This window comes from Eriocheir sinensis, chromosome 22 (assembly GCF_024679095.1).
Source record: "Eriocheir sinensis breed Jianghai 21 chromosome 22, ASM2467909v1, whole genome shotgun sequence".
Taxonomy (NCBI): domain Eukaryota; kingdom Metazoa; phylum Arthropoda; class Malacostraca; order Decapoda; family Varunidae; genus Eriocheir; species Eriocheir sinensis.
In genome coordinates this window covers 13,340,432-13,353,469 of record NC_066530.1, presented here as the reverse complement: position 1 = coordinate 13,353,469, position 13,038 = coordinate 13,340,432, and the positions used below count along the sequence as shown (strand labels likewise).

Sequence of the window (13,038 nt, the reverse complement as noted above, 5' to 3'; positions counted from 1 at the left end):
GGTGGTGGTGGTGATGATGGTGGTGGTGGTGGTGATGATGGTGGTAGTAGTGATGGTGGTGATTCTTTATTCGCTCCTTCTTTCCTTCATTCCTTCTTTCTTTCCTTCTTTTCTTATCCTCCATCTTCCTTTCAAATCCTATCCTTTCTTCCTCTCTCCCATCTACTTTCCGTTCCTTTCTTCCTTCCTTAATTCCTGCCTTCTTTCCTTCGTCCTTCTTTCCTTCATTCCTTCATTATTTCCTTTCATTCTTGTCCAATACCTACCTTCCTTTCCTTCATTTCCTTCCTCTCCTTTCTATCTATTTTCCTTTTGTTTTCTTTCTTTCCTTCCTTCCTTCTTTTGTTCCCTTCCTTCCTGGTTTTAATTATGGAGTTACGTTTTGTTGGTGTTGATGGTAGTGGTGGTGATGGTAGTGGTGGTGGTGGTGGTGGTGGTGGTATTGTGTTAGCATAATTAACAACTTCGTAATGAGACAAAGAGACCGCGGGAGAAAGTTTTGCAATGGGACGAACTCAGTCTGGGGCTTATTTTGAATGTGTTCGACGCGCGTTTTGTTACGAGGGAGAGAGAGCGACAAAGAGTGAAAACAACAACAATGACAACAGCAACAACAACAACAACAACAAACAACAACAATGACAATAGGAACACCATGAACAGTAAGAATAGAAAGAAAATAGTTATAACACTTTTCTTCTTCTTTTTGTTTTCTTCTTTTCCTCCTTTTCCTCCTCCTCTTCCTCTTCGTCATTATCATTTTCTTATCCTTGTTGTTGTTTTTTTGCGTCTTTGGTCTTTTTTTTTTGTTTGTTTGTCTTGATTGTGTTATTGTTATCTTCTTCTTTTCTTCTTCTTCTTCTTCTTCTTCCTCTTCTTCTTTCGTTTCTTCCCTTCCTTTATTTCCTTTTATGCCGCCGCCTTCCTTCCTTTCCAACTCTCTCTCTCTCTCTCTCTCTCTCTCTCTCTCTCTCTCTCTCTCTCTCTCTCTCTCTCTCTCTCTCTCTCTCTCTCTCTCTCTCTCTCTCTCTCTCTCTCTCTCTCTCTCTCTCTCTCTCTCTCTCTCTCTCTCTCTCTCTCTCTCTCTCTCTCTCTCTCTCTCTCTCTCTCTCATCCATCTTGTTTTTCATTATTTTTTCTCACTCTTTCTCTCCTTACGTTATTTTCTCCTTTCCCTTCTTCTCCTCCTTCCCTTCCTTCTTCTTCTTCTTCTTTTTCTTCTTCTTCTTCTTCTTCTTCTTCTTCTTGTTCTTGTTCTTGTTCTTGTTTTTCTTCTTCTTCTTCGTGTTCTTCTTCTTCTTCTTCTTCTTCTTCTTCTTCTTCTTCTTCTTCTTCTTCTTCTTCTTCTTCCTTCCTTCCTTCCTTTCTCTTTCTCCTCCTCCTCCTCCTCCTCCTCCCGTAATGTGATGTGGCCTTGATGATGTTGTCTTCTGCCTGTCTGTCACTGTCTGTCTTCCTGCCTGTCCTCCTGTCTGTCTGTCTTCCTGTTCCTCCTCTCACCTCTTTATTCCTTCACTCCTTCTTCCCTTCTTTCTTTTCCTTCCTCTTCTTTCTCTCCTGACCTTTTGATTTTTGTTTTGTTTTTTTACCTCATTCCTTTTATTCTCCTTTCTCTTCCTTCCTTCGTTTATTTGTTCCCCCATTATTTTCTTCATTCTCCTTCCTTCCTTCCTTTCTTCTTATCTTCAGTTATTCTTTAACTGCTTTCTTTTCCTTCCTTCCTTCGTATCTGGCTTTATCTCCCTCTTCCCTTTCTCTCCATCCTCTCCTTCATTCCCTCTCTTCATCAATCTTTCCCTTCTTCTTTCTTTCACTATTCCTTCTTCCTTTTCTTTTTCCATTTCTCTGTTTTGCCCTTCTTCCTTTCTTTCACTCCTTTCCTTCATTCCCTCTCTTCATCAATCTCTCCCTCCTTCTTTCTCTCACTTTTCCTTCTTCCTTTTCTTTTTTCATTTCTCTCTTCTTCCCTTCTCCCAATCCTTTTCTTCCTTCATTCATTCCTTCCCTCTCCCCCTTTCGTCCTTTTTTCCCCCTTCTTCACTTCCTTCCTTTCTAAATTCGTTCCTTCATTCCTTTCTTTCCATCCTCTCCTTCCTTCTTTCTCTATGTCCCTCTACTCCTCCCTCTCCCTTTTCTCCATCCTTCCTTCATTCATTTCCTTCATTCCTCCCTTCATTCCCTTCCTCTCCTTCCCTCCCTCCTTCCCTCTTCCCTTCGTCAGCAGGTCTTGACAGGAGGTGAGCGGAGGAAAAAAAGTCTCATGCGATCATCATTGGAGGAAGAATATCGAGGAGGAGGAGAAGGAGGAGGAAGAGGAGGAGGAGGAGGAGGAGGAGGAGGAGGAGGAGTTAAAATGCGAAATGAATGTGAAGTGAGAAAAGAAGTAACGTCTCTCTCTCTCTCTCTCTCTCTCTCTCTCTCTCTCTCTCTCTCTCTCTCTCTCTCTCTCTCTCTCTCTCTCTCTCTCTCTCTCTCTCTCTCTCTCTCTCTCTCTCTCTCTCTCTCTCTCTCTCTCTCTCTCTCTCTCTCTCTCTCTCTCTCTCTCTCATCAGCATCACTTCTCCATTTCCCTCTCCTTCACCTCCTCCTCCTCCTCCTCCTCCTCCTCCTCCTCCTCCTCCATCGCGGTAAATTAATCGAGTTAAAAGTAATGAAAAGAGGCTCAGATATAGGCTCTCTCTCTCTCTCTCTCTCTCTCTCTCTCTCTCTCTCTCTCTCTCTCTCTCTCTCTCTCTCTCTCTCTCTCTCTCTCTCTCTCTCTCTCTCTCTCTCTCTCTCTCTCTCTCATTACTCTAACTTAGGGAAGAATAATTACCTCAACTAAACGCAAAATTACCCTAGATTGAGAGAGAGAGAGAGAGAGAGGTACTCACACAGGTAGATAATGGAGGTAATTAGTGCCTAATGTCACCTGTTCTTCCGTTTTCCACGTTAATTATTGCCTAGATTTCCCCACCTGAGAGAGAGAGAGAGAGAGAGAGAGAGAGAGAGAGAGAGAGAGAGAGAGAGAGAGAGAGAGAGAGAGAGAGAGAGAGAGAGAGGAGAGAGAGAGAGAAAGAGAGAGAGAGAGAGAGAGAGAGAGAGAGAGAGAGAGAGAGAGAGAGAGAGAGAGAGAGAGAGAGAGAGAGAGAGAGAGAGAGAGAGAGAGAGAGAGAGAAACGCAATAATACGAACACACGCACAAATTAACATATATATAAACACACACACACACACACACACACACACACGCGCGCGCAGAAATGGAATGTTAGACAGCGCGAAGAACATGCAAATAAGGAGAGGAGGAGGAAGAAGAGGAAGAGGAAGAGGAAGAAGGAGAGGAGAGAGGAAGGGAAGTCAGTCGGAAGGAAGGAAGGAAAGAATTAAGGAAGGAAGGAAAAAATTAAGGAAGGAAGGAAGTCAAGTACATGGAAATAGGAAAAAAATGAAGAGGAGAAGGAAGAAGATAAAGAGAGAGATGAAGAGAAGGAAGACGAGAAAGAGAGATGAAGAGAAGGGGAACAGAGATATGAAGGAATGAATAGAGGAAGGAAGGAAGGAAAGGCAGACAATAATATGCAGATAGGATAGAGAAGAAGGAAGAAGAAGAAGAAAGGGAAGAGGAAGAGAGATAGTGGATATGAAAGAAATAAGGAAGGAAGGAAGGAAGAAGGATGTAAAGGAAGGAAGGAATATAGAAATACTATGCAGATAGGATTATAGAAGAAGGAAGAGGAGGAGAAGGAAGAAGAACAAGAAACGAAGAGAAAGGAAAGGGGAAATCGAAATAAATGAATGAATGAATACATGAATGAATAAAGGAAGGAAGGAGGCAAGGAAGGAAGGAAGGAAGGAGGGGAGGAAGGAAGAAGGGTAGAAGTGAAGAATAAAATTATGTAAAAGGAAGAGAAGGAAGAAGGACAAGAGGGGGAAATGGAAGAGGGACAGTGAAGATGAAGGAAGGAAGGAAGGAAGGAAGGAAGGAAGGAAGGAAGGAAGGAAGGTTGCAGACAAGAAAATGCAGACAGGAAACAGAGAAAGACGAACAGGAAGGGAAAGAGGAAATGAGACAGTGGAGGGGAAGGAAGGAAATAAGGAAGGAAGGAAAGAAGAAGGGAAAGGAAAATGAATGAATGAAGGAAGGAATGAAGGAAGGAAGGAGAGAAAGGAAGGAAACAGTGTAGCACCCAAGAAGATTGAGGAGAAAGAACAAGAAACGGAAAGGGAAAGTTGAAATGAATGAATGAAGGAAGGAAGGAAGGACGGAAGGAAGGAAGAAGGGAAAGGAAGGAAACAATGTTGAACCCAAAAATATGAAGATAGGATAGAGGAGAAAGAACAAGAAACGGAAAGGGGAAGTTAAAAGGAAGGAAGGAAGGAAGGAAGGAAGGGGAAACTCTGAACCAATCACAGCAAGAGACAGACCGTTAAAGGGAATTGCATCAGCGCCTTGACAATGAAAACCTGAAAGTGCAATGAAAATTAAGACGATGGAAAAAATAATATGAACCGTTTCTGATTTTTTATCCCTAAGAGCAAGATTCTAGGGATGTTTTTTATCCTTAAGAGCAAGATTTTAGGGATGTTTTTTTTATCCTTAAGAGTAAGATTTTAGGGATGTTTTTTTTATCCCCAAGAGCAAAATTATGGGGTAGATTTATTTCCCTATGAGGAAGATTTCGTCGTTGTTGTTGTTGTTGTTGTTGTTTTCCTTTACGAGTAAGATTTGATAATACGTTCATTACATAATCTTATGTGTCAGCCTCCTCCTCCTCCTCCTCCTCCTCCTTCTGTCTTCTCTTTCTTCTTCTTCTTCCTCTTCCTCCTCCTCCTCCTCCTCCTCCTTTTTTTATGCCTCCTCCTGATCCTCCTCTTCCTCCTCCTGTTTTCAATTTTTCTTCCTTCTCATTTTGGTTATTTCTTCTTCCTCCTCCTCCTCCTCCTCCTTGTCATCTTCCTCCTCCTCGTCATTTCCTTCCTCCTTCTCCTCTTTCTTTTTTTCGTTCTCTTTGTCGTCTTCGCTCTTTTCTTCTCTTCCTCCTCCTCCTCCTACTCCTCCTCTTCCTGCCTCTTCTCTTCCTCCTTTTTTTCATTCTCTTCCTACTCATGTTTCTCCTTCAATTTCCTCCGTGTCCTTTTCCTCCTCCTCTTCAAGTGCGTCCCTCTACTTTTATTCAATCACTCTTCCTCTTCCTCCTCCTCCTCCTCCACCTTCTCCTCCTCCCTTCTTTGTTGTCCTCTTCCTCCTCTACTTCTTCGTTCTTTTCCTCCTTCTTCCTCCTCCTCCTCCTCCACTTTCTCCTCCTTCCTTCTTTGTTGCTCTCTCCTCGTTCTCTTCCTCCTCCTGCTCCTTCTCCTCTCTCCTTTTTTGTTGTTCTATTCTCGCTCTCTTCGTCCTCCTCCTCCTCCTCCTTATTTTTCCTCCTCATCTCCTCCTCCTCCACCCTTTCTTGTTTTTCCTCTTCATCCCCCCCCTCCTCCTCCTCCTCCTCCTCCTCCTCCTCCTCCTCCCCAGTTCTAACATAAACATGAACCCCGTTAATTCTTCATTCAAGCAAACACACACACTGAACTGCCGGCTTTAAGAGTTCTCCTGCCCCGCTCCACCTGTCCTTGTATACCTGCCCCTCTCTCTCTCTCTCTCTCTCTCTCTCTCTCTCTCTCTTGGCTCACCTGGTTGCCCCTGAAAGACCGACGCTGCGTCATTCCTCTAGGTTACGCAAGTCAGGTTACACTAGGTTAGGTTAGGCTTCGGTATGCAACACTGTGTTAGATTAAGGATGGGAGATAAGGCACTGAGAAGGGAGGAAGGGAAGGGGGTAAAAGTCCAACCAAACTCAACCCAACCCAACCCAACAACACAACCAAAACTAACCTAACCTAACCATACCCAATACAAAACAACACAGCCTAATCTAACCTAACCTAGCTATACCCAACCCAATAAAACACAACACAACACAACACAACCAAAACTAACCTAATCTAACCTAACCATGCCCAATACAAAGCAACACAAGCTATCCCAACCTAACCTAACCTAACCTAGCCTAGCCATACCCATCCCAACACAACACAACACACCACAACACAACACAACAACACAACCAAAACTAACCTAATATAACCTAACCATAAGCAATACAAAGCAACACAACCTATCCCAACCTAACCTAGCCTAGCCATACCCAACCCAACACAACACAACACAACACAAAAATACAACCAAAACTAACCTAACCTAACCTAACCATACCCAATACAAAGCAACACAACCTATCCCAACCTAACCTAACCTAACCTAACCTATTTATACCCAACACAACACAACACAACACACCACAAAAACACAACCAAAACTAACCTAACCTAACCATACCCAATAGAAAACAACACAACCTATCCCAACCTAACCTAACCTAACCTAGCCTAGCAAACCCAACACAACCCAAACGCTCACAGTGCTCGTATTTAAAAACTTTTCAAATACAACACTGCCCATCTATGTTACTAACTCTCCTTCCCTTCCTCCTTTCCTTTACCCAAATCTTACTAACGCACCTTCCTTTCCTCCTCCTTCCCTTCACCCAAATCCTACTAACGCCCTTCCATTCCTCCTTCTTCCCTTCACCCAAATCCTACTAACGCCCTTCCTTTCCTCCTTCTTCCCTTCACCCAAATCCTACTAACGCTCCTTCTCTTCCTCCTTCTTCCCTTCACCCAAATCTTACTAACGCACCTTCCTTTCCTCCTCCTTCCCTTCACCCAAACCCTACTAACGCCCTTCCATTCCTCCATCTTCCCTTCACCCAAATCCTACTAACGCTCCTTCTCTTCCTCCTCCTTCGTCAAAATCCTCCTAACTCTCCTTCTTCCCTCCTCAGAGTCCCAGGTCATCACCGAGTACCCCGTGAGCACTGATCCTGAGGGGAACAGTGTACAGTGCCGCCCCGCCGCCGCCAGCCCCGCCAACGCCCTCATCGCCCCCACCAGAGCCCGCTGCTGCAACTGCCCCGAGAGTGCCCCGACGGACCTGTTGGTGGAGCAGCTCGTGCGGACCATGCGGAAGGTGGTGCTGGATATACTGGAGGATAATGCAACCTCGAGTCTCCTGAGGTAAGGGAGGGGTGGAAGGCAGGTAAGGCAGGTTGAGGGAAGGGGAAGGTTAAAGGCAGGGAAGGTAGATGGAAGGTAGGGCTAGGAAAGGTAAGAGGTAGGAAAGTCTATTGAGGTAAGGGGTTTGGACAGGTAAGGGAGGTTAGGAAAGGTAAGAGGTAGGAAAATATATTGAGGTAAGTGATTAGGATATGAAAGGAAGGTGAGGGGTTTAAAGGAAGGCTAGGAAAGGTAAGAGGCAGGAAAATCTATTGAGGTAAGTGGTTAGGACAGGTGAGGAAGGTAAGGGGTTAAAGGGAAGGCTAGGAAAGATAAGAGGTAGGAAAATCTATTGAGGTAAGGGGTTAGGACAGGTAAGGAAGGTAAGGGGTTGAAGGGAAGGCTTGGAAAGGTAAGAGGTAGGAAGAGCTGCATAGGTAAGGGACTAGGAAAGGTAAGGAAAGGAAAGTTAAGGGTTAGGATAGGTAAGGGATGAAGGTAGGGCTTGGAAAGGAAGGTAAGGGGATAGGAGAATCTATTTAGGTAAGGATATAGAAATGGTATTGGTTTCGGAAATGTAAGGAAAGTAAGGTTAAGGGTTAGGAGAGGTAAGGGGTGAAGGCAGGGCTTGGAAAGGAAGGTAAGGGGACAGGAGAATCTATTTAGTTAGGAGAGGTAAAAGGGTAGAATAGGTAAGGTATCCTCCCCCCTACCTTCCCCCCCTTTTTTTTAAGCCCTTGAACTGTTTCCTTTGCTATAAAAAAAAGGGGCTGAAGGGGTTGAAGGTAAGATTTAGAAGGGAAGGGAAGGAGGGAGATAATGAGAGGAAATATTTAGGGAGGGAGAAGCAAAGGTAAGGTTATTAAGGGAAGATGATAGGAAAGAGTTAGGAAGGAGGAAGGTGAGGGGTAAGCCTGCTCAGGTATTGGTTTAGGAAAGGTCAAAGGTTAGAAAGGGTGAGGAAGGTAAGGAGATGCTGGGAAAGGATGGAAGGAAAGAGTTGGAGAGGGAGAAAAAGAGACAAGAATATACTTAGGTAATGGTTAGGTAAGGAAGGGAAGGTAAGGAGAGGGTGGAAGAGGATGAAAGGAAAATGAGGTAGGGAGGAATAAGAGGGAATGGATGGAAGGAAAGAGTTGGGGAGGAAGAAAGAGAGGCAAAAATCTACTTAGGTAATGGTTAGGTAAGGAAGGGAAAGAAAGGAGGGGGTGAGAGACGATGAAGGGAAAGTGAGGTAGGGAGGAAGAAGAGGGAAATGAGGGAGAATGGATACTAAGGGAATGTAAGAAAGAGGGGGAAAATAGAGAGAGCAGAAGACAGATAGAACTAGAATAAGGTGAGTGAAAGAAAAGAGGAGAAATTATTGAAAAGAAAAAAGAAATATAAGAGAATGTAAGGTTTAAGAAAGGTAGGAAGGGGAAGATATGAAAAAAAGAGAGAGAATAATATAAATGAAAGGAAGGGGAAAGAGAAGGTGAATGAAACGGAAAACAAGGAGGAGGAATAAAGAAGAAAAGGAAGAAAGAGAAGGAAATCTTGAGAGGAAGGGAAAGTAAGGTTAGGTAAGGTTACGGGCCTGAGGGAAGGAAGGGAAGGAGAGAGAGAGAGAGAGAGAGAGAGAGAGAGAGAGAGAGAGAGAGAGAGAGAGAGAGAGACTTGAATTTTAGTTGTATGAAAATATAAATAGATCTGGAGGTATGTTAGGGCATGAGGGAAGAGGAGGAGGAGGAGGAGGAGGAGGAAGAAGTGGCCTCAGGTTAATACGAAGATCTTGCTCTCCACCGAAATTGGTTTACCTGGGCGGACTTAGATGAGGCAAGGTAGCCAGGTGTGTGCGTGCGTGTGTGTGTGTGTGTGTGTGTGTGTGTGTGTGTGTGTGTGTGTGTGTGTGTGCCCCCCCTGACGCCCCCTCCCCCCCAGGGCCCGCGTGTCTCGTCACAGAATCTCGGCCTCAGTAAGGGACGAACGCACCCGCTCCTCCTCCTCCTCCTCTTCCTCCTCCTCCTCTTCCTCCTCCTCCTCCTCCTCCTGCTCCTCCCTCCCCGCCCCCCCCGCCGCCTCTGTCCCCGCCAAGGTCGCCGTCATAGCCTCCAGCAGCCCCGCAGACACCGCCCCCCCTGATCCCTCCTCCGTCGCCTCCTCCCCCTCCTGCTCCTCACCCTCCTCCCTCTTCTCCTCCCCGTCCTCCACCTCCTCCACGTGTGAGGCGCGGCGGGAGGGCGCGGTGGAGGGCGTGGAGGGGCTGGGGGGGGAGGAGGGCGGCGCCGCGGGTCGGGGAGGGGAGGCGGCCCCCTCGCGCGCCAGACACACGGAGCCGATCTTCCTGCGGTGCACGCGACGCCCGGAGGACAACCTGGTGGCGCACGCCCTGGCGCGGCACCCCCTGGAGGCCTGCCAGGGGGGGCGCGGCGCCCTCTCCCCGCAGCGGTCCACGGTGTGCGCCTCGGTGGGCGACGAGCTGCAGCTGCGGCTCAAGGCCATCCTGCACGCCCCCCGCCCCTCCGAGGGCGGCCGCACCCCCATGGAGGACGCGGCGCCTTGGCCCTGTGAGGCGGCGCCGCACACCCTGGCCTTCCCGGACTCGCCGCGGCTCCAGGAGGACTATGACCCCTGGGGCACGGCCGAGGACCCCTGCCCCCCCGCGGCGCCCCCCAGCCCACCCCCCGCCGCCCCCGCCTCCCCCTCTGCGGCGGACTGCCACGGCGGCTACTCCGAGGGCGAGGAGGACGTCTCCCGCACGCCGCCGCCGCCGCCGCCGTGCCCTGCCCGCGCGCCGCGCTGCTCCATCTTCACCATCAGCGGCACGCTGGCCGACCCCTTCGGCACCAGCGCCAAGTACTCGCTCAGGAGCCTCTCCACGGCCCACTTCTGAGTGTGTGTGTGTGTGTGTGTGTGTGTGTGTGTGTGGTCAGGTCTACACACACACCCTTCCCGCGTGACTCCTGGCGATAAAAAGTGGCGGAGAATTATTGGTATGCACGCACCCCCCTCACCCCCCCCCCCCTGCCTCCCTGCCTGTCTCCCTGCCTCTCCCTTCCTCCCTGTCTGGCTTTTCCTCCCTGTCTCCTTGTCTCCCTTCCCGCCTGGCTCTCCCTGACTCCCTTCCTCCCTGTCTGGCTTTCCCTTCCTGTCTCCTTGTCTCCCTTCCCGCCTGCCTCTCCCTGCCTCTCCCTCCTCCCTGTCTGGCTTTTCCTCCTTCCTTTACCTTCCTTCCGCTTTACCTTCTTCTCTCCTTCCCCTTCTCTCCCTTCCATCTTAATTTCGTTCCTCTCTCCCTCTCTCGCCATCTTTACTTCCTTCCCGCACACACACTTACACAAGGTCTACACACACGCCTATACGTACATAAACATCCTGTATACATATCTACCCCGTGTACACATATCAAACGCGTACACATGACTGCATATCCCTGTAACCATATCACTTAAAGTTGTGTATTCGTGTAAGTTTCTAAACACACACACACACACAAACATACACACACAAACACACATACCATATCTATCCAGCTACCTATCTATTTATCTATTTCTCTCATTCCACCTTCTCTTTCCTCCTCCTACTCCTCCTCCTCCTCCTCCACCTTCTCATTTTGCCCAAGGGAAGTTCTGAGGCGAGAGAGGGGGGAGGGGGGTGCCAGCGAGCAAAGTTAAGGACCAATCAGAACCGTTGCTTTGGGTCACCTTCAACCCCTATTGGCTGTCCGGGGAGCCGCTAGTTAGTGCCTCTATTAGAACAAGTGATCAAGGTCTCCATATACAGGAATCTATAAAGAGGGGGAGGATGTAATTATAAAGGATCAGGAGGGAAGAGAAGAACTATTTAGAGGGTTCGAATAGCATGAGAGAGAAAGGTAGGATTTATAGTAATGGGTTAAAGTTAGATAATTTCAGATGCCATAAAAGTAGGATAGAAAGAGTGAAGAGGGAGTGGATGTAATTATAGAGGATCAGGAGGGAAGAGAAGAAATAATTAGAGGGTTCGAATAGCATGAGAGAAAAAGGTAGGATTTATAGTAATGGGTTAAAGTTAGATCATTTCAGACACCATAAGAGTAGGATAGAAATAGTGAAGTACATAAAAGGTTCTAATAAGAGTGATGGTGGTAAGTAGGTTCAGATAGCAAAATAGCAGGGTTGGATTCGAATTTAATGGGTTTGAGTTAGATAGTTTCAGATTTTATAGACTCAAGCAAGAACATGCCATAAAAACATACAAGTGGGTGAACAAGAAAAAAGAAAGAAAAAGGAAGAAAGAAAATAGGCAAGGGTGACGCTAGAAAACATAAAGGAAGAGTAAGTGAGTTGAGCAGACCTGGCGGTGCTTTTGTGAGTGCCAATACGATAGACAGCCTTAAGGACAGGTTATATAAGTGGGACAGATTTGGCAGTCATGTTGTGAGTGCCAATACAACATACACTCTTAAGGACAGGTTAGACAAGTGGTACAGATTTGGCAGTCATGTTGTGAGTGCCAAAACAACATACACCCTTAAGGACAGGTTAGACAAGCGGTACAGATTTGGCAGTCATGTTGTGAGTGCCAATACGATAGACACCCAAGGACAGGTTAGTCAAGTGGTACAGATTTGGCAGTCATGTTGTGAGTGCCAAAACAACATACACCCTTAAGGACAGGTTAGACAAGTGGTACAGATTTGACAGTCATGTTGTGAGTGCCAATACGATAGACACTTTTAAGGACAGGTTAGACAAGTGGTACAGATTTGGCAGTCATGTTGTGAGTGCCAATACGATAGACACTCTTAAGAACAGGTTATATAAGTGGAACAGGTTTGGCAGTCATGTTGCGAGTGCCAATACGATAGACACTTTTAAGGACAGGTTAGACAAGTGGTACAGATTTGGCAGTCATGTTGTGAGTGCCAAAACAACATACACCCTTAAGGACAGGTTAGACAAGTGGTACAGATTTGGCAGTCATGTTGTGAGTGCCAATACAACACACACCCTTAAGGACAGGTTAGACAAGTGGTACAGATTTGGCAGTCATGTTGTGAGTGCCAATACGATAGGCACCCAAGGACAGGTTATAGAAAAGGAGCAGGCAGGGTAGTCATGTGGTGAGTGCCAATGCAAAAGAAACCCATAATTAAGGAAATATTAGATACATTTCTGAATAGAGAGGATAGGTTAGAATTTATAGGAGCCGCCTTTTGTAAGCTGTCAGACTTATTGCAGGGTCTTGATGCTCTTTTGTTTTTTTGCGTGTTCAGGAAAAGTATAATAGAGAGGAGTGATTTAGGAGATAGTGAAGAGATTTACCTGTATCCTGAACACCTGTATATCCAGACCTTGGACAAAACTTAATTAATGAGTGATTTAGAGAAAGTGAAATAGGTTAGGATCTGAAAAGGTTGTTGTGTGTTGTTAGCAGTTGTGTTATTATTATTATTATCATTATTATTATTATTATTATTATTATTATTATTATTATTATTATTATTATTATTATTATTATTATTATTATTATTATTATTATTATTATTATTATTATTATTATTATTATTATTATTATTATTATTATTATTATTATTATTATTATTATTATTATTATCATCATTATAGCAAAAACTAAAGCCAGAAATAAATAATGTTTGTTTCTCAAGTATTAAAGTCATTTTTATTGCTATTGATGTCCTTACTATTATATTATTATTATTATTGTTATCGTCAGCATTATTTCAATCATTATATCAAACTAACAAAGCAAAAATTAATACTATATACTCTTGTCTTTCTTTATTGTTTAAGAGGAGCAAAAACGGAAAAAAATTAAACCGTTAGAAGAGACAGATCATTTTTAGGATAGAGAAATAGAAAAAAAAATGTTAACAAAGATAGATTATAAAGAGAAAAATAAATAAATTGTTAAGTAAGAGAGATATGATAAATGGCTAAGAAAGAGATAGGGCGATAAAGTGATGCGAGAGATTGT

At 45.4% G+C, this 13,038-nt stretch overlaps 1 protein-coding gene across 45 annotated transcripts in view; it reads left to right on the top strand.

Moving 5' to 3' along the window:
• Positions 1-12,603, top strand: part of LOC127002091 (histone-lysine N-methyltransferase SETD1A-like) — a 149,463-nt gene extending 136,860 nt beyond the window's left edge. For 2 of the 45 annotated variants that reach the window (XM_050867547.1, XM_050867548.1), the window contains exons 6-8: positions 6,867-7,098; positions 8,998-11,717; positions 11,925-12,603. In XM_050867547.1, coding sequence (XP_050723504.1) covers positions 6,867-7,098; positions 8,998-9,949 — 1,184 coding nt within the window. In that variant the 3' untranslated portion in view covers positions 9,950-11,717; positions 11,925-12,603. Of the gene's footprint in view, positions 1-6,866; positions 7,099-8,997 lie in introns of all 45 variants that reach the window. The other 43 variants (XM_050867594.1, XM_050867558.1, XM_050867586.1 and 40 more) reach the window with 43 other exon arrangements.
• Positions 12,604-13,038: the final 435 nt, after the last annotated feature.